This window comes from Callithrix jacchus, chromosome 9 (assembly GCF_049354715.1).
Source record: "Callithrix jacchus isolate 240 chromosome 9, calJac240_pri, whole genome shotgun sequence".
Taxonomy (NCBI): Eukaryota; Metazoa; Chordata; class Mammalia; order Primates; family Cebidae; genus Callithrix; species Callithrix jacchus.
The window spans coordinates 7,734,310-7,758,415 of NC_133510.1; the positions used below are offsets into that span (position 1 = coordinate 7,734,310).

At 38.7% G+C, this 24,106-nt stretch overlaps 1 protein-coding gene across 1 annotated transcript in view; it reads right to left on the bottom strand.

Annotated features, from left to right (window-relative positions):
- The window catches only part of PTPRO (protein tyrosine phosphatase receptor type O), a 287,340-nt gene that overhangs the window by 19,377 nt on the left and 243,857 nt on the right, over positions 1-24,106 (bottom strand). Inside the window, exons 17-21 of the mRNA XM_035255268.3 lie at positions 21,961-22,044; positions 16,655-16,690; positions 12,844-12,925; positions 1,425-1,515; positions 217-293 (exon numbers count right to left, since the gene is read on the bottom strand). Of these exons, the coding sequence (XP_035111159.3) occupies positions 217-293; positions 1,425-1,515; positions 12,844-12,925; positions 16,655-16,690; positions 21,961-22,044 (370 nt within the window). The remainder of the gene's footprint in view (positions 1-216; positions 294-1,424; positions 1,516-12,843; positions 12,926-16,654; positions 16,691-21,960; positions 22,045-24,106) is intronic.

Genomic DNA, 24,106 nt, shown 5'->3' on the forward strand with positions numbered 1-24,106 from the left:
CTTTCACTGGTCCTTTATAAAGAAATAGGAACATTACTAATCTACGGGCTTTTTTTCCTGTTCTTTATCATGAAATGGAGTAACGCAAGCCTTTTAGAATTCGATTGCTGGGTTGGGAATGGCTGCTTTCTTTCGAACTGTTTGGCACGTCCCTAGAGCCCTGCAGTCTTTCTGTGGCTGGGTCAGCACTGGGATGCCTGATTGTTTTCTACTTACAGGAATGTAGTTGGCATTGATGTAATCTGCACCTTCCTCTTCGTTCATGGAGATTAATCTCACGCGGCTGAAGTCATCTGTAGAGAAGAAGGAGAAAAAAATATTAAAATTCAGGATGGAAAAAAGAATTATTTTGGCCTTCTCTACCCAATATTAAGTTAAAAAAGTCAGTAACAGAGTAATAATTTTTAGCCTGATTTTTTAACCATTATTTAACCTTAGTTTGTTGTTTAAATAAATAAGTGAATATCTTCCAACCACTATTTTTTTTTTCATGGCCAGCTGTCTTGTCCTTGAAAGAATTGTTTCCAGGATTGTTTAGGGGTCATGCAGAATATTTACAGGAACTAAAATGTCTGTGAGATTGATCGAACAGCTATAGCATGTAGCCTAAACACACGATTTTCATTTCACCTAGAGATATGCAGAGAGTTCACTACTTTGGGGAGACTAGAGAAGAGAAGAAGTGTGGGTTTCCTTTGTAGGTGGACATTAAATGAAAGAAATAATTTCTGAGCTGGGTAGTTGCTACTGCTTAACATTGGTTTCAAGTTACTAACAGCAGTTTCAGCAACCAGGGCTTACAGAGAATTATATTCTCTAATTTCATCTGATTTCATCAAGACACCATAACAGGAGGAGACTTCTCTTTCTAGAGCTTTTTCAGCCTTCCTCTTCTCACTTTTCCATTTGTGCCCAGCTCCCGAGAGTGTAGCAGAGAGAAAAGTGAAATCTATACTGGAATCTATTTTAATAGTCTTGTAAGGACTTCACATTACCTTTTCTTCCTGAATGTTGCTTTTTATTACAAAATGCTAAGCAACTATATAACTTGTCAGAAGTTAGAGAAGGCATTTTAATGCATTGCATTGCCTTTTGATTTGCCTCTTTCTGTTATCAATGAATTGGTTGAAAATATTTTATGAGAGTACGCATTATCTAATGGCCAATGTGACTATGGCTCTTTAATCTCCAAAGGGCCAAATGGTCAGCCTTTCTGTTCAGATGCAATTCATTTAAAAGCACAGTAATTAAATCCTTCTCCATATGATACGATCTAAAGACATCAGAGTGAGATCAATGCAATCTCAGAGATGGCCTTGAGATCTAGACCACAACTGGGTGTGGTCAGAAGTTGATTAATTGGCAATAACAGACTTTCAACCCTTAAAAGACGTGAGTAGGATTGGCACAATTGACCATCTTACATGGTAGGATGTTTGTGTAACGGTTTTTACATCGATTCAGTGGAAGATCTGCGGCAAAGTGTGGGATATCCAGTCCAATCAATTTCAACTCCTGTAAAGGACAGAGGATGGATTTGAGATTTCCGTATAGTATGAATTGGATTATTGTTCACACTTGTTTCTGGCTCAGGAGGCCTTTGCTATTTGACATTGCAGTAGCTCCCTTTTGAGGCGGAGTGTACTTCTCCACCCCACTATTGTCAACTTGTTTTGGCCCATGATCTTAGACAGAAAACGAGTCCACTCAGAGGCTTTCGGTGCACTTGCTTGTTTGGTTTGCCCTGTGTGTCTGCCACCTGTCATGAAAAGGACATGCCCAGGTGAAGCTGCTGGTCCCAGAATGAGGAGACCTGACTCTGACCCACAGCCTGAAGCAGAACTGCCCCCGCCGGCTGTTTCACAGACCAATGAGAGAAAATTAAATGTTATTGTAGACCACAGAGATTTTGAGGTTCTTTTTTTTTTTTTTTTTTTGAGATGGAGTCTCACTCTGTTGTGCAGGCTGGAGTGCAGTGGCACAATCTCAGCTCATTGCAGCCTCAGCCTCCCAGATTTAGGCCATTCTTCCGCCTCGGCCTCCTGAGTAGCTGGGACTACAGGTGCATGCTGCCACGCCTGGCTAATTTTTGTATTTTTAGTAAAGATGACGTTTCATCATGTTGGCCAGGCTCTCCGGATCTCCTGGCCTTGGCCTCCCAAAGTGCTGGGATTACTGGCGTGAGCCACTGTGCCTGGTAGAGGTTGTTTCTTCTACAGCATTATTGTAGTAACAGTGATTTAATATAACACATAAATACCCTGGATAACTTAGTGGTCATTTGGGGAAGTAAGAACACTTCTCCATAAGTATAACACTCAGGGTGGGAAAAATTTGAAAATAAAAATGCTTTTCAGACTTTTGAAGGAATAAGGTAACAAGTTTATGCGATTTGTGTAAATAGTTCATATTCTCTGAAGAAATCTAGTTTTTTTTTTTTCTTTTTTTTCTTGTAGGCAATGAGCCTTAGAGAAAGTAGTAAAAAAGAATGAGGAATGAGTAGGGAACAATCTCCATGTTACAAAGTATAGGATTAACAGTCACTAAATGTCTGATAATGAAACCTCAAAAACAAAGATGGAACAGTAGTTGTTAGGGAAAATCCTTCAGTGAGAAAGAACATCCAAATGTCTGCCTGCATGTATCGGTACTCTTATAAACCTAATTTCAGAAAGTGTGCCGAGAGGAGATTTTTATGTAAATAACTATGACAATTCAAAAATGGTATGTTATGGGAAAAGGGGGATTTCTGTGTTGCTATGCTATGTGTCTTATAGGAAACAAGGGGATTGTGGTCAGGCCACTGTATTTCCCGGAGGTGTCATTCACATTGTGGTCTCTGTGAATGGTGTTCACTGGAGTTGCACAATGCACAACCAATGCAGTCGATCTAGTTAAAAATTTTCCTCTAAAAATCTGTACAATTTTTAGAGGAATGTTAGTGAACAGTGTATATAACCATCTATAAGTGGGATTACCCACAGAGTGTGCATCTTTCTATAAGACTATTAAGTGAGGCAGAAGTCACTTGTTCTAAATTTTATTTACATTTGTATAATGTTAATATTGAGCACAAGTTTTCCTCTTCATAATTTCTCCCAATTATTACTTCAAGGAATCATAAGCTGGAGGAATACTTCCCTGTGAGAAGAATTTTAGAGAGTCTTTAAATACTGTTGAAGAGAGTTGGAGACATTTGAGCACGTTCTAGGATTATTATAGGGATATTTCTTTCATGCCCTTTGTGTCTTTATTCAAGTCTCTTTGCAAAGCACATTCTCTATTAATCAAGTTATTGGGTCTTCTGATGCCTTTAAGTAGAAGATCCATGGTGGCAGCTTATCTCGTGCTTAATGGCATTGGGCTGCTTGGCTATAGCCAACCTGGATGAACCTGTAAAAACCGCCCAGATATCTCTCTTCCTTTGGTTCTTCATCACTGTTGGCTTTTCCAGATCACAATATCTCAAGTTCTTTGGACTAAGCTGACGTCAGTCTTATACACAAACTATGTTACGTTTGAGTTTCAACTCACAAAATTAGGTTTTTCCATCCTAGACACTTGCCAAATAGATTTTGGCAGGACCTTGCCATTTTTACTTAACACTGTGTGTTCCATTTTAAAGGGTATTCAAAGGTGGACTACGTTTTTTGTAAGAAACAACTTATTTTTAGCAAATTTCAACTAAATCAATGTCATGTTTAGGTTGGGTCTTTTTGGTAGCTATAGGCTTAAAGTATTTTAGAAATCTACCTCTTTTACAAAATGCCTGCATAGATACTTTTTCAAAGTATCTCACTATTTTGGTGTGACACTTGTAAACTGTATGGTCTTGGAAGGGTAGTTCAACTCCTTAACATCAGTGTAATTACCTATAAGGTTAGTAATTTCTCCAGACCTTCCTTGTTTATAGTGACTATGGAATAATTTAACTCAACAAATACTAATACAGCACTATTGATAATCATTGTGAAATACGTTTGCGACGATTATTTTGCTTTGCCTGGCTCCATAATTACTTCCTCCTTCTCCATTTATGCCAGGAGACCAACAACTCTTCCCCCAATTCCCTTGCTTTGGAGACAGACTGATAAGCCATGGGAAAAGGCCTTAGATACAAAAGGAACTGTGGAAACAGATTGAAGCTGAGCGTTTGAGCACATGTGGCCGTCGACTAACAGATAGAGCGTTAATCGTGTGTTGCCTCCCTGCTGTAAATACTCTAAGTTGATAAGAGAGGTTTAATTGGCTGAACACTGTGAGTGGAAGTTGCCAAAGTTGAATTGCAGCAAAGTGGGAACTGCGTGTAAACACAATATGCTTTTCAGCCTTTATCATTCAGCCTGTCACTAAGTGGAAAATATAATATTAAGTTTCCAGTTCAGTGGCTTTGAAGTTATTTTCTTTCCAACAATATGGAAATTCCATTGGCTGAAGTCTTTATGAAGACAAAGTGTGCAGTGATGGGCCTGAAACTCACATAATTCATTTTTGAATTTTCTTTTGCCAGTTTTGTTTCCAAATATAATTTATCACTCTTTTTTCTAGGCTATCCAGTCATCTATAGTAGGTTGAATGGTGATCCCCAAAAAGACACGTCTACATCCTGATCCCTGGAACCTGCAGATGTGATCTAATTTAGAGAAAGCATCTTTGCAGATGTAATTAAGTTAAAGAACAGGAGAGGTGATCATCCTGGGGAAGAGGAAAAGGCATGTAAAGATGGAGACAGACTAGAATTGTGCAGCTGCAAGCCAAGGAACCGCTGCAGCCAACAGAAGCTGGAAGAGGCAAAGAAAGATTCTTCCCTAGAGCCTTCAGAGGGAGTGTGGCCCTGCTGGCACCTTGATTTTGGAATTCTGGTTCTGCAATTGTAAGAATAAATTTCTGTTGTTTTAAACCACGACAACTGCAGTAATTTGTTACGGCAACCACAGGAACTAACACAGTCACCCAAACCCAATAGCAGCCTATGTTTTGTTGGCTGTGTTTGAAGCATACAGGTCTTGGAAAGCAAAGCACAAGCATATACATCGTATTAGTTGGCTTGGGCTGCCATAACAAAACACCACAGAGTGGTGGTTTAAACAGTAGAAATGTATTAAGTTGAATAAACACCCAATCGTTAGATTCACCAGGGTTAAAACAAAGGAGAAAATACTAAGGGCAGCCAGAGAGAAAGGTCAGGTTACCCACAAAGGGAAGCCTATTAGACTTACAGCAGATCTCTCAGCAGAAACCCTACAATCCAGAAGAGAGTGGGGGCCAATATTCAACATCCTTAAAGAAAAGAACTTTCAGCCCAGAATTTCATATCCTGCCAAACTAAGCTTTACAATTAAAGGAAAAATAAAATCTTTTATGAACAAGCAAGTACTCAGAGATTTTATTACCACCAGGCCGGCTTTACAAGAACTTCTGAAAGAAGCATTATACATAGAAAGGAACAACCAGTATTAGCCTTTCTAAAACTATACCAAAAAGTAAAGAGCATCAACATAAAGAATTTACATCAACGAATGGATAAAATAGCCAGTTAACATCAAATAGCAGTAACCCTAAATTTAAGTCGGCTAAATCCCCCAATCAAAAGATACAACCAAAACCCAAGGGTATGCTACAACCAGACCCATTTCACATCCAAAGATACACAAAGACTTAAAACAAAGGGATGGAGAAAGATTCACCAACCAAATGGAGAGCAAAAATAAATAAGTAAAAAGCAGGAGTTGCAATTCTCGCATCTGATAAAATAGATTTCAAAGCAACAAAGATATAGTGGTAAAAGGATCAATGCAACAATAAGAGCTAACGATCCTAACACCCAGATACATAAGACTCATAAAGAGATTTAGACTCAACCAGACAGAAAATTAATAAGGATATCCAGGACTTGAACTCAGATCCAGAACAAGTAAACTCAATAAATATTTATAGAGCTCTCCACTTTAAATACACAAAATATAATTCTCCACCTTAAATACGCAAAATATTGATCGGCCATTATTAATACGCATTTTTAGAATAAAGTTACATTCCCGTTTTCTCTCCCTCTTTTTCTTCCTCTTTCTTCCTCTCCTTCACTCCTTTTCTTCTTTCTTTTAAAAAAAGAAAAAAAGAAAGAAATTGCTTGAGGAAATAAAGAGTAATGTTGAAGATAATTGCATGGGAACAACAAAAAAAAGTAAGACCTTAACTCCACAGTGGCTGACTCCTAGCCAGGCTTCTGCTAATTTGCCTTTTTCCAGGCAATAAAAAACAGAAAGTAGACTGGTGCTTGTGACCTTATGAATGCCATTAGTTTTGTTAAATTTGGATTCCTTTACAGGAAATGTTTAGTATGTGCGAGTATTGCATCATTTAAAGTAGCAGATTAGTAGGACAAATGTTGCAGATGTAACTTAGACTAGTTCTCTAAAATAAATCAGTATGTCACTCGATATGAATAAAATGTAAGCCCATGTTGCATATCAGATGACCCACTGTGTGAGCAGGCAAAAAAAAAAAAAAAAAAAAAAAAAGTAGAAATTTATGCCTCACAGTTCGGGAGGCTGGGAAGTCCAAGATCAAGATGCCAACAAAGTAGATTTCATTCTTAGGCAGCTCGTCTTGGCTAATCCTGAGACAGTCAGGTGGGAGGGGGTCCTTGGAGAAACCCCAACTAGCCTGAGCCCTGAGGTGGAGCCTCGGGAATTTCACCACGTTTGCAGCAGGGAGGAGCCTGGCCCTCCGCTTCCTGGGATGAACCCGAGAGTCAGGCTGCCGCAGAAAGTGCTCTAGCAGGGAATCCAGCCTGGTGAGAGTCCTTCCCCCCCTTTTTCTTCCTGTTCACCTAAAAAAACCCTGTTTTACTCTCCCTTCAAACTGCCTGCAAAGCTTTATTTTCATGGCCGTGGGACGGACAAGGACCTCATCTTTAGCTGAACTGAGGAAAAGTCCTGTGATGATCCCACCATGAAGTCCCCACCCACATGAGCTCATCTAATCCTAATTACTTAGCAAATACCATCGCGTTGGGGGTTAGGGATTTAATGTAGGATTTTTGGGGGACCACAGATATTCAGCCCATAACCTGCAACATCATCTTCTGAGGAGAGCACAAGCTGTATTCTGGTCGTAGGGTTTGTAACAATGTCAGCAGGTGACCGTTTGCTTGGTGTTTGCTTTGGGATAGACTGGACATTACAGTCAGATGAACTAGATCACTGGATTACTTGTCTGTAGGGTTGGAAAAGGTGAGGAAAAACAATGTACCAGTGGTGTTGACAGAGGGGTTCCGTCGATAGCAATTAAAAGCTACTACCATAAATCAAAGGTCACCTCTTGTGAATTGCATGGCTAGTTTCGCAGTCTTGTTTTGATCTTTGCAGCCACATTTCTGAACAGAGATGGTGAGGACCTTTATGAGTACCCTGAGCCAACACCAAGCACAGAAATTCATAACAGAATGAGGAATATGTGAAATGTCTTCTAGGCTCTCACATTTCAGCTATAAAGTCTGGTTCTTCAAAATATTTCCAACGTGAAATGTTACAAATGAGGAACCGGTTTTAATCCCTGGGTCCCAAGCCTTTTGAAGGAAAGGTGTATATTTTCATCAGCAGGATAATCAAGGATAATCAACCTTTCTAGTAGATATGAAACTAAATTCAGAGTAAAAAAGAAATTAATTCAGTAAACACAAATTAGTGACTCATATAGCTCTGTGTATGACGTACAGCTGTATTGGTAATATATGTAAATCCAGACATTAATTTCAATTTGGATGATGCTTATAAATGATGGAATTTCTCCATGTGAATGTAATGTTTCAATGTCAGCATCAAGTACTAGGCATTAACATAAACAGAACAAGTAAAAGCTCAGTTGCTGGAATTATTTAGACCAAGGTGATTCAGCCATCTCATACCCTCTTGGATTCCCATTAGAGATAGGAAAAATGTTTTCATTAAGTCTCAATTAGCTATCCATATATTTCAAGAAAATTTGAGGGCTGCCATGGGAAAGGTCCAACACACACCCTGAAATCAGGCATGGGAGCACAACGCTTCTATGAAAATCAATGAGGAGACCCTGACACTGACCCTGAGGATGTAGGGGGCAGGATGGGACCGAGGACTGGTAATACCTGAAGGCTGTCAAATGTTGAAGGCAGTGAGTTGTCCCAGTGGGCCATGGCTTGAGAAATGCTAGTCCAAAACACATTCTAAGCCTGTGACTTAAAACAGAGCTCTAGAGAGGAAGTTGTGTTTTCCAGCCAGAACATGTGTACAATGTCAGGACTTAACACCCAGTTAATTACATACATGACCAGTAATGTTCAAAGAATAGAAATACATGAGGAGAGCATCATCATAAGGAACAATATGAAATACCTTCACATCATGGTGTAATGGTTAATTTGATATGTTCACTTGGCCAGGCGATAGGGTCCAGTTGCCTGATTAAACACCAGCCTGCTGCTGTGAAGGTACTTTTCTCATATGTGATTAACATGTAAGTAAGTAGCATTTGAGGAAAGTTGATTATGCTACACAATGTGGGTGGGCCTCATCCAGTCAGTTGAAGGCCTGAAGAGAAGAGACAGGTCCCACAAGGAGGGAGGAATTCTGCCTCCCTACGGCCTTCAGACTCAGAGCTGCAACCTCGGCTTCTTCTTTGGTCTCCAGCCTCCAACCTGCCCTTCAGGTCTCAGACTTGCCACTCTCCATTACCTCAGAAGCCAACACCTTAAAATAGATCTCTCTATGTACATCCTACTTGTTCTAGATAAACATCCCATGGTTTCTTTCAAAAACGCTCACTGATCCAATATCAAGCTCGCTTGTAGCCTCATCCCATATTTAATCCATATTTCTCAATCAAACACTTTTGGCCTGGGACATTTCTCCATTGTGTGGGACCGTCCCACTCACTGGAGAACACTTAACAGTCCTGTCCCTCTTGCATAAAATACTGTTAGTCCCCTCCTCCTAATCTATCATAACAACCGAAAACACTCCCACACATTTTCAGGTTTCCTCTGGGGACTGACTGGTATTTGTCCAGTTGAGAACTATTGATCTACTTCGACTTCTCATTTCATACATAAAGAAACTAAGGTGATGGAAAATGTACTTTTAAAGAAAGCAGAACATGATTATTTTTCAATTCACAACTTCTGTACAAATCCAAAATAAAATGCCAGTTTAAAATAAATGGGGAAAAAATAGTATTTCATTTCTAGTGCTTGACAAATGCTAACCTCATTCATCATAAATCAGCTCCTAGAAATCAGTAACAAAATGAAGATTATAAGGTACATGAAAATAAAAGAAAGAGAGGAAAATAAAATAACACAACTAATAGTGCTGTATGAAGATGATGTAGCTTAACATTAGCAGATGAGAGAGCAATTTCTTTGTAATATTACATTACCAATGATTACCAATGTTGATACCCACTGTGTAGTTTTAGGAAGTGGGGAACATTCAAACACTGGGAAAACATACTCCACTTGTGGGAAATTTACTCAATATGTAGATTTTGCATATACTTTGTCCTGGCAGTTTCAATCCAAAGGAATTATTCCAACAAAGTAGTTGGATAAATTTAAATTTATATATAAGCATGTTCACTACATAAAAGATCTGTAGCTAATACATCACCCCGCACCCCAAACTTGTTATGTATCAATTGGTTAAGGGAACAAAATACATGTTTTTAAAAATGTTAGTAGCAAAACCGTAGCGAGAATTCAGGTTTTAGATTTCTAGTTTAGGGTACATTCCTAACTCCCTTACAAATCCTGTTGAGAGGCTATGTTAACTTTTCTTCCCGGGTCCACAAGGGGTGTGGTTTCAAAGGCAAGAACTTCCCAGGACCATGCCTCCATTCACCTCCCCATCCGGGAGCCTAGAGATCTTTAACTTTCCTGTGGGCGGGGCTAGGTAGACAGCCCAGGTGAGCTTCCTCTGTTTAGAAAGCCTGCCAAAAGCTCCGAGGGAGGAGGCTTTGGTTGTGGGCCAGGTAACCACGACAGCATGGGAGCTCGCTTTCTCTCTCTCTCTCTCTCTCTCTCTCTCTCTCTCTCTCTCTCTCTCTCTCTCTCTCTCTCTCCTCTCTCTCTCTCTCTCTCTTTTCTCCCTCTCTCTGCCTAATAAATCTCTTCCTGCAAAACTCTCGGGGTTCGATACTTACTTGAAGGCACTCGCCACCAGGGCCGTTTACCCATTCTTGGATGCGTGAAAACACATCTGATCCGGGAAGAGAGAGCGTCTTTGGGACACCCCTGCAGCCCTGTTCCTGTCACTTGGTTACACTATGAAATCACGCTAAATGTATTCATTTATCCATTGAATGTATAAAAGCTCTCGGCATATTATAAATTGAACATTTAGCACATAAAGTTTATAATTTTGCTTTTCATGTTTTTGTAATATCTAGAGAGAGCATGCTAATCACCACTGTTTGGTTCTCCCAATACTCTCTTTTTACGGGAGATAATGCCTTTCTTAGGTTTTGCTAACTGAGCCACATGGTTCCAGTTAGAGGTTATGTGCTTCTGCCTTTCTGGCTGCAGTGGGTTTGAATGGGCACCGTGACACAGGCTTGTCTGTCAAAATCCTCCCCTGTTCATTTAACTACAAACAAGGAAGAGAGACGATCGTTCCCTTTGGAAACCATGGAAACGAAAGGATGTGGTGCTCGAGGGTTGCTGTTGGCTGCTCTTCACTATGAAAAAAGAGGTTGATGTTCAGTGAAACACAGTGAAGCCAAGACAGAGAGAAGCGGAAATGGGAACCGGGTGGGGTGGGGGGGATCCTGCAGGGCTCGAATCCCTGGCACCAGTCATTCCTCAAACTGTGCTGCTTCCCCGCTCTCCTCCTGTCTAGCTACTCAACGCTTTCTTTGATTGTATGACATTCCTTAGCGTCCTTTAAACCCTCCTTCCTTTAGTCTAAACTAGTTTGAGCCATGTTTTTGTTATTCACAATTAAAATAATATGTTTATTAGAAAATGACTTCTTGAGTTTTTTATAATCAAGCAATTCAGAAACAGCAACAGTTACACTTGGGTTTCAAGACATAAACAGTGAGTTGCCAGCAGAGGTAATGATCCTAGCTGTGCCTCCAAGGGCATGTCATCTTGAAGGAATTAAGAAAATGTGGCTTTAGGCACGGGGCGGTGGCTCACACCTGTAATCCCAGCACTTTGGGAGTCTGAGGCAGGCAGATCACCTGAGGTCAGGTGTTCAAGACCAGCTTGGCCAACATGGTGAAACCCTGTCTCTACTAAAAATACAAAAAAAAAATTAGCCAGGCATGGTGGCAGTTACCTGTAATCCCAGCTACTTGGGAGGCTGAGGCAAGAGAATTGCTTGAATCTGGGAGTCAGAGGTTGCAGTGAGCTGAGATTGTGCCACTGCACTCCAGCCTCATCAACAGAGTGGGACTCTGTCTCAGAAGAAGAAAAAAGCAAATGAAAATGTGGCTTTAATAAGGTTAAAAATGTAGCTGCACCATAATTTCTATCACCATTGTCAGAATCATCTAGCTATTTATTTTTTCAGTTTTGTCTCATGTTTGCTTAGAAAAAATTCCTCCTTTTCTTGATATACTTTCTGAAATGCCATCCTCATCATTCATTTCCAATTCAAATTGAATTTCTTTGAGATATAGCATTTGGTGTAGCATCTCTAATTTCCTATGCACCTGCATGCAACGGCTAACTGGGCAGGCTCTGCGTGGAATTTTTCAGGGCATAGGTGGTAGTTAGGGGGTCTTTGTATTTGGTAATGTATGAGATTCTTCCCATCCTCAAATTCCCCATTAGTCTGTCCATATCAGGACCACTGATGCTTTTTGCAGACTAAAGCTGTCCTTGGCTGATAAGTGGAAAGAAGAAATGATTTTAAAAAAATGAAGAACAAGCAGCTACCTTAATAGAAAAGAGCACTTAAAAGGCTTTTTAAAAAAAAAACACAGAATTTAGAAAAATTACTTTATCTTTCCCTTTTCTCTGAATCGCTGACCACTCAAGGCATGCTATAGAAACCTGAGGGATGAGAGGCCCTTTAGACTGTTGTGAGCTATACAATATGTGGGAAGAAAAAGTGAGGACTAATGATCTTCCCCACACTGCTGAGATATTAGACTCACTCACTTCCATCTCTTCTGACACATGGTTTTAGGCCCAAAGAAATACGTGTCCTTCAGAAAAAAAGAGAGGTTGGCAATTTTTTTCTTAACACAAACCATGTGTAAATTTATTTCCCCAATTTGTGCAAGGAAAGAAAATAAAATAGCACAAAACTTACTAAGTAGAACGCCAGGAGCCCTACAGTCTGGAAAGCCCTGCTCCAGGATGTCATGTGCCCAGGACACAAAGGGGGTCACTTTCATTCACTATCCACCTCTATCTACTGTGGCCTAAGAAGCAGGAGAAACACACTACACACCCCCTGAAAGGGAAATTCTGTCTCAGGCTTCATGACTCAGCTTGCATTTTTCTTCTTATACTCTCGAGTCCCCTGGTTGTCAGTGATGGCTTCTACTCTACCTATGTGTGCTCACCTCAGGACCTGCACCTATTCTCTGCTTCCCCTCATTTGTGCCATCTGTGGTCTTGCCTATTACAAGGGTTGACAATCCTTGCTCTGAACCAGCAGATCAGCACCCCCAGGCCAATGCTTTTCTTGTTATGCAAACACATCACAAGCACTGCCAGTGAGCAGAACGTGACACAACCCACACAACCCACACAACCCAACACAACCCACACAACCCACACAACCCAACATAAACCCCACAATTCCCAGGCCCTTTCATTGCAGAAGGTAGAAAAGACTTTACCCAACTCACCTCAAACTGAAGGGAAAATTTATAGTCAGAGTCTTTGGCCATATCCTTAATGTAGGCATCAAAGTCATCCAGTTGAACCGGGCTTTGTCAAACACAAAGGAATGTATACACCTTAAAATTCTTGTTGATAATATTACATATTGTTCAATATCATACTTCTTAGTTTTCTTGGAGAAAATAGAAGTTTTACTTCACTAAGGTTAGCACTTACCTTTTTCGTTTGTTTGTTTTTCGTTCAAGTTTCCAATGCTTAATATATTGCAATTGAAAAGAAGGGCATCTATATCCAAGTTCTTTGAGAGGAGAAATCTCTAGATTTTCACTTGGCTTTTACTCTGGAAGTATAGTACTATATACATGCATACTCACATACACACACATATATGTTGCTTCTAGAAAGCTCTGGCATATGGAAAGTAACAAAGGCATCGATTCCAAAGACCTGTTTGAGGTATGGGTTTGCTTTACAGACTGTTATCCTGGAGAATCACCTAACTCTTCAGAGTCACTGTTCTCATCTATAAAATACTATAGTTATACCTACAAGGTTGACATATAGTATATAAAGAACTTCGTAATTTTCAGCAGGTTTACAAGTATAAGGAATTGTGCGGCTAGCTACAGCCTACTCAAAGCATAGGCAGGATCAGTGGGATGAAACATTTGTCCAGAAAGCTCCCAGGGTCTCTCTCACTGGAGTGAGTCATCTTTAGAGGTTTGCATATCTGTAAATGTATGGAAAATGGCTCAGAGGTGCAATCAAGTAACACATCTGAGCTTATGTTTCTGCATCTGAAGCAGAAGTTTGTATCTTTTTTTTTCTTTTTTTTTTGAGAATAGAAATGAAGTTTAATTTCCTGTAGATTCCTGTAGCTGCTTATCCCCTCTGGATAAGCAATGCTTACCTAAACCAAAGTGCTCTCTAAAGTAGCTCTCTGCTTCAGCAGAATGCCGCATTCTGTCCTCTAACTCAAGCCTTTCCACTTTGGCAGTGTCCTTACAGCTGGCCCTTCCCTTGGTCTTGTGGCATGTTACTCAGCTTACATCATCTAACTGTGGTATTTTTTTCTGTTTTGTTTTGTTTTGAGATAGTCTCTTTCTGTCACCCAGGCTGGAGTGTAGCGGCATTATCTCTGCTCACTGCAACTTTCCCCTCCTAGGTTCAAGTGATTCTCCTGCCTCAGCCTCCCAAGTGGCTGGGACTACAGGCAAGTGTCACCACACCTGGCTAATTTTTGTATTTTTTAGAAGAGATTGGGTTTCATCGTGTTGGCCAGGATGGTCTTGAACTCCTGACCTCAAGTGATCCACCTGCCTCAGCCTCCGAAAGTGCTAGGATTACAGGCATGAGCCACTGCACCTGGCCTAACTGTGGTCTTATGTCCAATTAGCAAATCCATAGTATTTAATAGTGCTCGTTTAAAGTTGTTGATTAGCTAACCTGATGGATTCATTTATGTTGAGACTTTAGTAAATTGTAGAGGACATTATATCTTCCAGAGAATACTTTTCAACTTAAATGTTTTTACTGAGTAACAATAATTCATTTATAAAACACATTACTCTTCATAAGTACTCACATGTGTTTTCTTGCTTAATCGATTCCTGAGGTAAGGACAGACAACATTAGCTCCATGCTCCAGCTGAGGGAGCCCAAGGCTAAGAGAGTTAAAAGAGTAGCCCAACATCACATGTCTCCTAAGCAGGAGAATTCTCAATGGAATCCAGGGAGAGTAAGTCCTAGCTCAAAGCTTTTCCCACTTCAAACTTGTTATCCTTCCAAAAGAATGGCTAAAGTTGGGGCTCCTCTCCCGGAATGAACCCCGTAGAACTGCAATCTCTGGCTGCTGTCTCTGGGGAGTACGTCGACCTTAAAGTTGGATTTAACAACTCTGGCTTTCATCTTGTTACTAGGAAAATGGGCACATGTATACTGAAGGCCAACCAAAAAAGGATTTATGGGTCAAAAGAAGTAAAAGCAAGAAGCTCAGAGAAAAGAGAGACAGAGGAAGGAAGAGCAAACAGAAGAATGGACATGAGGGAGAAGAAGGAGAATGACAAGGAGAAGAAAAAGAAAGCTAGAAGGGAGCAGAGACCAAAAGGACAAATATTTACAGGGAAAGGGGTAAAGAGGAGGTGAAGGAAAGGAATGATGGAACGAAGACAAGTGGAGACAGAAAACGGAAACCAGGGGGACATGGTAGTGGTGGGGCGCCTGGAGTGAAAGAGAAATGGTAGAGAAGGCAAATAAAAAGGTGAGGGAAAGCCTGCCAAGAAATGTCTTCTAGAGCAGAGAGGACTCAAAGGAAAATGAGACAGGGAAGGCAGAAACTGAATTAATGTGTGTGTTATTTTTGCTTGTGGGTATGTTCTGCCATTCTTAATCTCTACCATATCTTTTTCTGGGTCTTCCTTCTCCTTCTTTTCTTTGCCTGGGTCATGGGAGGAGCAAGCCTTGGTAGCCTCTCCTTTTTTGTCCCAGAACACTGTCTTCTAAATGCTCTAGTCTATGCCTCTCTAGCTCACCTGCCAACACAACCAATAGGTTTTGGTAACAAAGTCTTTCTGTTGCTGTGAAATCATCCCTCCCAGTCAACTTTTCTCTCCTACATCTATTCCCTCTGGTCTTACCTCTCCTCCATCAGTTGGTATGAGCCAGTGGAATGTACACTGGTTTGAAATTGACTTAGAAACTGGGCACAGTGGCTCACGCCTGTAATCCCAGCACTCTGGGAGACTGAGGCAGATGGATCATAAGGTCAGGAATTTGAGAACAGCCTGACCTTTCAATATGGTGAAACCCCGTCTCTACTAAAAATACAAAAATTAGCCAAGCATGGTTGTGTGTGCCTGTAGTACCAGCTACTTGGGAGACTGAGGCAGGAGGATTGCTTGAAACAGGGAAATGGAGTGAGACTTCATCTAAATAAATAAATAAATAAACAAATGAAATTGATTTAGAAAACATTATTCTATTTCCATATATGCCATAAAACTATATGCCACTCAAGACTAACTAGAAACACTTTTCCATCAACTTTTCTTTTGGATTATATCATGGATTATTCATGATTTATTTCCATAAGCATAGATGCCACAGACCTGGCTGAACCCCCAACTGCCTTCTTGTACTAATTCACCAATGTTATAATCGGCAGGTGTCAGGAACAAATTATATTTGAAGGAAAGTTCTGTTTCTCATATGTAGAATTATAGCTAAGAAAAGGCGTGGAGGTGTAATCTAATAGGCTTTTGAAATCAACTGAGGGTTAATTTTCACTCAACAAAATCATAATTCTTCTGACTTAATGGTTCAATAGATAAGGAAAACCACAGGCTACAGTAATTATCTTTTCTACTTATTATACAGGTTTTTTGAGACAGCATTATCAAAGTATTTATTATAACATCAAATAGCGTATAAGCCTTTTCCTGAAATAAACACAGCATTTCAAAATACTAAAAGGATTTCTGAAACGCTTTCATGTGCTAAATATTAGATTTTCAGATACTGTATTTAGAATACCACACTTCCTCCTCCAAGACTTTAAAAGTTACCAAGAATCCATTCTCTCAGATTTGATATGATAAACATTGTCCTTATTCCTGATGTGATTTCTGTGATGCACTTTTCCAGCGGTCATTGCCACTGAGGCAGAAATGATCAATACATTATTGTGCTTAGCTAGTGCAACATGCATTTGCCTCTTTCTGAAGCATCCCTTCTATTTGAAGACAAGCAATCTTTAACTGGAATGTTAAGATAATTATAACAAACATCCTTTTAAATGACATAGTAAGAAAAACTTACTTTGTCAGTTTCCTCTTCTTTAAGCCATTTTTACTCCTGATAATTAAAAAAGAAAAGACAAATTTATCTGGGCAAAAGAATTGATTAACATAATAATTAAATTGAAGAGCTTTAAATAATTACATCAGGTACCTCAATTTTATTTAATTCTCATTAAACACATGTCGGGTTTGTTTAATTCCTTTTCCTTCAATGGGAAGATAATAATAATTTTAGATTCAGGTTTTAAAACTCTACTAGGTCACGTGAACATATTTGCATGTTGTATTTCCTATTTGCCAAAAACTGAGTCTAGAGATGAAATTTCTCACTGCTGTCAATTCGGTTGCTAAAGTAATTTGTGAATACACAGGAATATCTATCTACCACCTGAATACTCCACTTTCTACAGGCAGGAAGGGAGGACTGGAGAATCAAATGGCGAACTAATAAAGAGAGGGTGGAATTTTTTTTTTAAAGACTAAAATAACATTTTCTAACATTTTTCTTTGGGGATATGAATGTGCGCTGTCTGTGTGGATGTGGATATTATATAATTCTACTATGGTGTTGTTTTTATTCCATCTTGATCTAATTTTTAAGCTATCTGAAGAACTGGACCTATTACCTGCTTGCCTTTCATCATTACTGGTCTGTAAGCTCAAACACAGGCAATGCTAATGCATGCTTTAGTTAGTCACATTTGTTTAGGGGATAACTAGGGCAATAGTTTTCACCCAACCAAGTAAGATAACTCACCTAAGTTAGCGAAGGCTAACAGTATCTACTGAAGCACTTTGTGGTTGTATTCTTATTGTCTTCTATAAATAATAAATATTAAAATGTGATTGTATGAGTGACATTACAGCAAATTTTTTTCTAACTAATTTTCAGATGTTTTTACATAATTTTGATGGAAGCATCCAAGTTTTCAGAAATAAATAGTCTGTGGTAAATAATCAGTTGTGATCTTAGTACTTTAATGTGTCCAGATATTTATTTATATTTAGAATGAGGGGTATTTGGATATCTCCACTCCCTGAAAGCTTTTAGCAGGATGAAGCACTACTGTGTCTGTGCCTTCACAGCACTTTGCAGTGGAGAGTTTCTCACACTGTGTGACTGTTAGTTGCTGATACACACCTTGCTACACTATAGCTTCTCCCCAGGGCTGAACACAGTGAATGAAACACATAGTGAGTGGTCAATAAATGCCTATTCAATTGAACTGAAATAAAATATCTCTTCCATGTTACCCTCAGAATTTCACTGAATGATTCCTTAAAGAATGGGATACTAGACTTGGGCTTGTGATGTTCTGATTGAAATAATGGGACTTGTGGACGGAGAGAGAGTAACGCGGGTCAGGAAGTATAGAAACACATCCACGAAGGCAAGCGGTGTTTTTGGTTTCAGGTAGTTTTAATTTCCTCCCACTTCGAAGTAAAAGCAATCCATTCAATGGTTTCTGTTCTATTTTTTCTCCCTCATCCTCTTTGTCCTCCATACTGGAGATTTGAGAGAAAAAACAGCTCCGTCCTTATCCTCTCTCTCCCTGATCCCCTCACAAAACACTGTCATGTCGGACGTAGCTGTATCATTCAGGCATTTGGAAACCTAAAGGAATATTTATTAATCCTGTTTTTTATTCAGCCCCTGTGATGGGAATTTAGTTAGCTTTAGGAATTCCACATTTACTTCTTGCTGTGAGAGCCAATTACTTCAGTGCTTTTGGAAAGCAGAATGTCAGGGGAGGTGACTAGCAGCTCTGCAGTCAGGAGGCTGCCAACATATTTTGTGATTGGAGTGAACAAAAAAATACTTTCCTATCCAAACAGACTTTAAAGGAAACTAAGAAGTAACAAATACGTGTGAGAGGGTAACACTGAATAAATTCAGTGCTGAAATATTAAGCTGCTACAACTCAGCAGCTGTGCAGAAACCTGATTCAGGGAGGAGAGACACGTTTTTTTTCTTTCACTCTCATTCATTATTGAATGAACTTTCAATATAACGTATAATTGTGCTACATGTTTTGTGTGACAAGTATCATATACTTGTTGGCATAAGTAATGATGACTTGTACACAGTTTTCCTTGTTTTATTTAGATCTTGCTGATTCCAAAGAGTTTCTGTATCCTAAGGCTGTGGAACATGACAGGATTGAATTCTGAAACTTCACAGCAACACTGATAAAATGTTCCTACATTTTCAACTGCTGTGTTAATTCCAAGACTAAAACCAGGGGAAATTTTATGCAGATGAAGGCTTTGCTAGCAATTTTAACTTAAGCACATTCTGGAAAGAGCCAATGTGTGCCCGTGTTACAGCGACGATTTTGTGTGACATGTAGGGTATCACCTTTTCATTGCAGAAGATTTTCCAAATCAATAAAGAACCCCCATCAGACATACGTATAGCATCCATGCATAGAGGATTTTGCACTTTTAATTTTGTTATCTTTCACTTATATTAGGTAAGGTTCAAAATCCTAATGACTTCGAAAAGTTAAGCTACATTCTGCATGAGTTCACCATGGTTATGACAGTCTCGGAAAGCCATCCCAAGGACATGGGATTTATAATGGTTAAAACAAAACAAAAGAAAACTCTAAAAGTCTCCAATTTTGTCGTGCTGCTTACTCTTTGATGAGCTAAGCAGAAACCATTCCCAAATCTTAAAAAGGACTTTAGGATTATATCATTCTTCAAATAGAACATGCAATCATCACGAGTAAAGCTGAGCATCTTCAACTAAACGTCACTTCCTGTTCAAATTGCCATCTGCTTAGGGTTGAGAACAAGTAGATGAATACCTGAGTACAGCAGGAGGGTCATTATGGCAGTTAAAAAAAAAGTAGTAACACTGAATCTAAATGATTTCTTTCAATAGGAAATATACTCTAAGTTATGAAAGTCAGAAATTCTTGCAGAGCATGGTCCTGAGACTAACCTAACTGGGCACTGGTCCTCCACACTGATTCTGCTACCAACCCGGGAAAAAATTCGAGCAACACTATGAGAGAGAGGAAGAGTTTTTTGATTTTTGCACAAACCACTAGTGTCATCGGATGGGTTTCAGAAAATCAACAGGAACATGTATTTCCAAGAAATTGACAGTTGAGAAAGGAAGCTGAACAGTGTGTTAGGCTGTATGCATCGGGGGAGATGGCTCTGTTATTTGCAGCTGTTGTTAACCGGGTAAGTGAAAAATGAGGACAAACACATCATTAGGAGGATTAAAAATGACTCCTTAGCCAATGAAAGCAGAGGAAGATAACCACGTGATTAGATGAAGCAAACAGGGAATTTGAGTGGCTGTGTGAGTAGAAACTGTGCTTCAATGAGTGGGAACCATGAATTTCACCTGTTTTGTATCTGCCAGTACACTAGCCTGGGGCTGAGAACACAGTTTATATCTAGCACGTTTTCACTAGTTGTTATGTGTGAAATTTACTGGAAGTGGCAGAAAGCATGGAGCTCTATCCTTCACCTTCTCTTCTCACCTGGAAGTGGCAGAAAGCATGGAGCTCTATCCTTCGCCTTCTCTTCTCACCCGGAGATAACCATTTACAGTTTCAAGGTGATTCTTCTAAAAACGGCTGAAGGGTATTTTTCCCCACAAGTTGGGTCTCATGCTATTTGATTGGTACTATAAATAGCAGACCTTGTGAGGGCTGCTGAAATTTGAAGGTAGGTTCATCAGTGAGGCCTATTAAGGAAGATGTGCTTATTTGCACAAGCCTGCCTTACACAAGCTTGAAAAAGAGCTGTGGAAAATGAGAAAGTCTCAGAGAATTAAGCAGGGAAATGATAGATGTATCTTTCTTTCATTTTAATTGCAATCTGGGATACTTTATGGGTATTTGCTATCAGTATTTCATTGATAGACTATTTGAGGATGATTAGATGTTCAGTTAAAAGTAAATATATATTTTGAAGGTAAAAATGGAATAATGTGTGCTACTCGTACCTGAAAACTATTTGATGTCAAATACTGAAAATATGGAGTTGACTGTGCTGAAGCTCTATACTAAAAACTGTAACAACAAACTTAGAATAACAGCGAATGGGTCCTCAGCATCTAGCACAGCCTTCTGACTGTGATTACACATCACGTCTACTTTGTTTTAAAAGCTTTTCTCCAGTCTGTCTCTTTTTTAAAGGAAGATATGAATTCTGGAATTAACAATCTCTATTTCGAGGAAATCCTTTTTAATGTTTCTTCCACTGCAACTTGAAATCCTAAATTCTGCCAGCTGTATTTATTCTGTCCTTAGAGAAGCTGAAGAACATTTGTTCAACTGTCTTTTTGAATAAATAAACTCTCCAGATTGCTTTTTACACCCACACCCCCACCCTATAAGCTATTTTTTCCAGTCTGTATTTTTATTGTTTTCTTCTGAGACCTTTTCAAGTTGTCCACATTTATGGTTCTGTCTGTACATAATTTAGAACCTAAACACTAGGTATTAATATTTAAGGACAATGACTTTTTTGTCAGTTCCATGGGAAAGTGCTGCCTTTTATCTTACAGCACAGGAAAAGGAATAGTTCTTGATTCTTTAGTCTCATAATTCAAGGTTACTATTATTATTGCATATTAAAAAGTCAAAAGGAACACTTCAAGATTTGATCATTAAAATCATCTATAAGTCAAGAAAACAGAATTAAAGAAGACTGCTCTTTACAGAGGAAGAATAGATTTCAGAGAAACCTGAGTTTGGAACCTGGATTTTCTATATAGTGGAATGTGCTATTAAGACAGTTAATCTCCTCAAGCCTCCATATCTCTAAAATGGGACTAATAATACTCTGAAGTATTGTGGGGGGAGAATTAAATAAGATAATTATACAAAGAGGCTTGCACATAGTCAGCTCTTTAATAGTCACTGAGTTAGCATTATTATAAAAACAAGGAGCCCTCAGATACAGAGGATTAATACACTCTGATTACTCCATCTTAATGTATTTCTTCCCTGGAAATTTGGAGCTTTCTAATAGATGAAGACAATAACGGAAAATGGAGAGCATTATTTATAAAGATGAAAGCCAATGGATTGACTCAATAAAGAAACAAATAACTAGTTCTAAACGGGGGGAAAAAAGCTTGCCAAGGACATCATGAGAAGTAAATTTAACTGAGAAAACATTATAGTTAACATCTTTATACCATTAATTGCTTTAATCCACTTCAATACATGAGTAATAACTTTAGGTGTTACTGAACATATAAAATAGTCAAAAAGAAACTTTCCTTTTTGTTAACTTCTTGAAAGCTAACTTTTCAAGAGTCTGTGTTAAACAGTAAAAAAAAAAATCACTTACCAAGGATTAATATAAAATGCCAAAAGATAATCAGTCCAAAGACATGAAGGTAGCAGGGTTAAGAAAGCAAATATACTCCTACGCCTGTGTGCATTAATAGGTAACAGATGGAAAGACGAAAAAGTTGCAAGAGTTAGTAACATAAACTGTGAATAGATACCAGTTAATTACCTATGGGGATCAATTAATATGACAAGCACCTTAATTACAACTAAATATTAACCCATTCTGTGAAATATAAATGTGAGGGCTTAAATGCTGCAATATTGATAAAATCAGTTCTTATTCACACGTGACCTTATTGTAATCAGATATATTTCTTTCTGCTTATTTTGTGTCAATTAGACTGCTACTAGATGATTACATTTCGTATTCCTTCAAATGAAGCACTTAAGTGCCTCATTACTTATCTTGAGTCTTATTCTTGGGTATTATTCTTCCAATGGTTAAGCTTATTTTCAGAAACCTCTGTGACATTATGTGACAGCTAAACAGCAGCTTGTGTGAGAAAATAAAAATGGTCAGTTTACATGTACTGATTCCGGTGAAGATTAAGCTTTTAAGAGACATTCTTATAAAGCTGCACTACTAAGTGTGACTTTCTGTATTTTTAAATTACCATAAAATTTATAAATATAGCCCTTGAAACAGAGGTATGGATGATACTCAGATATCATTCATTCAAGAAAAATAGCTCATTAACTACTTAGCCTGTGACCTCACTGATATTCATCTAAGTAGGAGCAAAATAGTCCAGTTTCACCTAAATTCTAAGTCAGACTTGATTTAAAATGCCTGGTTTCAGATATTCACACTACTTGTCAAACAGAATACCCATTAATATAGATTTTAAAATATGCTATTACTATATCTGTAGTTATTCTGGGAATTAGGGGAAAAAATACTGTCACCTTGTCACTTCAGTTATTACAAATCATCACTGAGATATCTATTCTCAGTCAGCTAGAAAATGCTAGGGTCTGCAAAACCGTCTTTGTGAAGAGCTGCAGGAAGATGTGCTTGATTTTATAGGAAGATCCTGAAGTGAATTCTCTTTGCCTCAGTTTTCCCATTACTGGTCTTTCATAAATTCTATGAATTGTGACTGGCTGTGAAGTTAGTTAATACATAACTCTCATGAGTCGCAAATATTAAATACATATAATCGGATTGGTCCCTAGATGGGCCACTCAACACTCCTCTCCCACTGGGCCTTTAAAAAGGGTGAACCAGGCAAGAAACAAGTACCAGTGAGTCAATTTCTTAATTTTGGAAAGAGTGCTAATATACCCGAACAAACTTCGTAATGTTTCCTAACTTTACACCACCAAGGGTTGATGGATTTCTTTTTCTTCACAATTGGGTTAATTGTATTTTAATAGTAAAATTCTATTCATGTTACAATTTTTAAATGGCACAACATGTTGTATTTTTAAAAAGAATCTGGTTTCAACTAGATTTTCAACTAGAGTGAGTATCAGCTACACTGAGGGAAGTAAAATTTATATCCTAAATAAAGTTCTCCCTCCCTCCCTCATTGATTCTGTAAAATTTCCAGTCTCCCATATATATTTCTTTAAGATTATCCATTTTAGGAGTTAGAAAACGGAAAGAAATAACTTAACAATGATCAATATGACATCTATTCATTTACGTCTACTTTGCATTGTTGATTGCAAAAGAAACAAACTAGACCATGTAAGTAGTACTAGCTTCATGTTAAATATTTACTTAATTAGTACTTTTGTTGGGCAGTAATTGAACTGAATGGGATTATTAATTTTCATCTATCAATGTGAGGTATAGTGTCAATTTAATCTCTTGACAATGTTCTTTAAAATTCGAACACTTCCTCCCTCCAAGTCCTTAATACTCAAGCATAAGGAAAAAAATGAAGCCACGTTTTCTTATGAAATTTCCTTGGCTTTGATATTTATTTATCTGTAAGGATGAGAACTGAATACTGGGCTGTATAATTTTTTTTTTTTTTTTTTTTTTGAGACCGAGTTTTGCCCTGTCACCCAGGCTGGAGTGCAGTGGTGCAATCTTGGTTCACTGCAACCTCCACCTCTCCAGCCAAGCAATTCTCCCGCCCCAGCCTCTGGAGTAGCTAGGATTACAGGTGTTCACCACCCTGCCCAGCTAA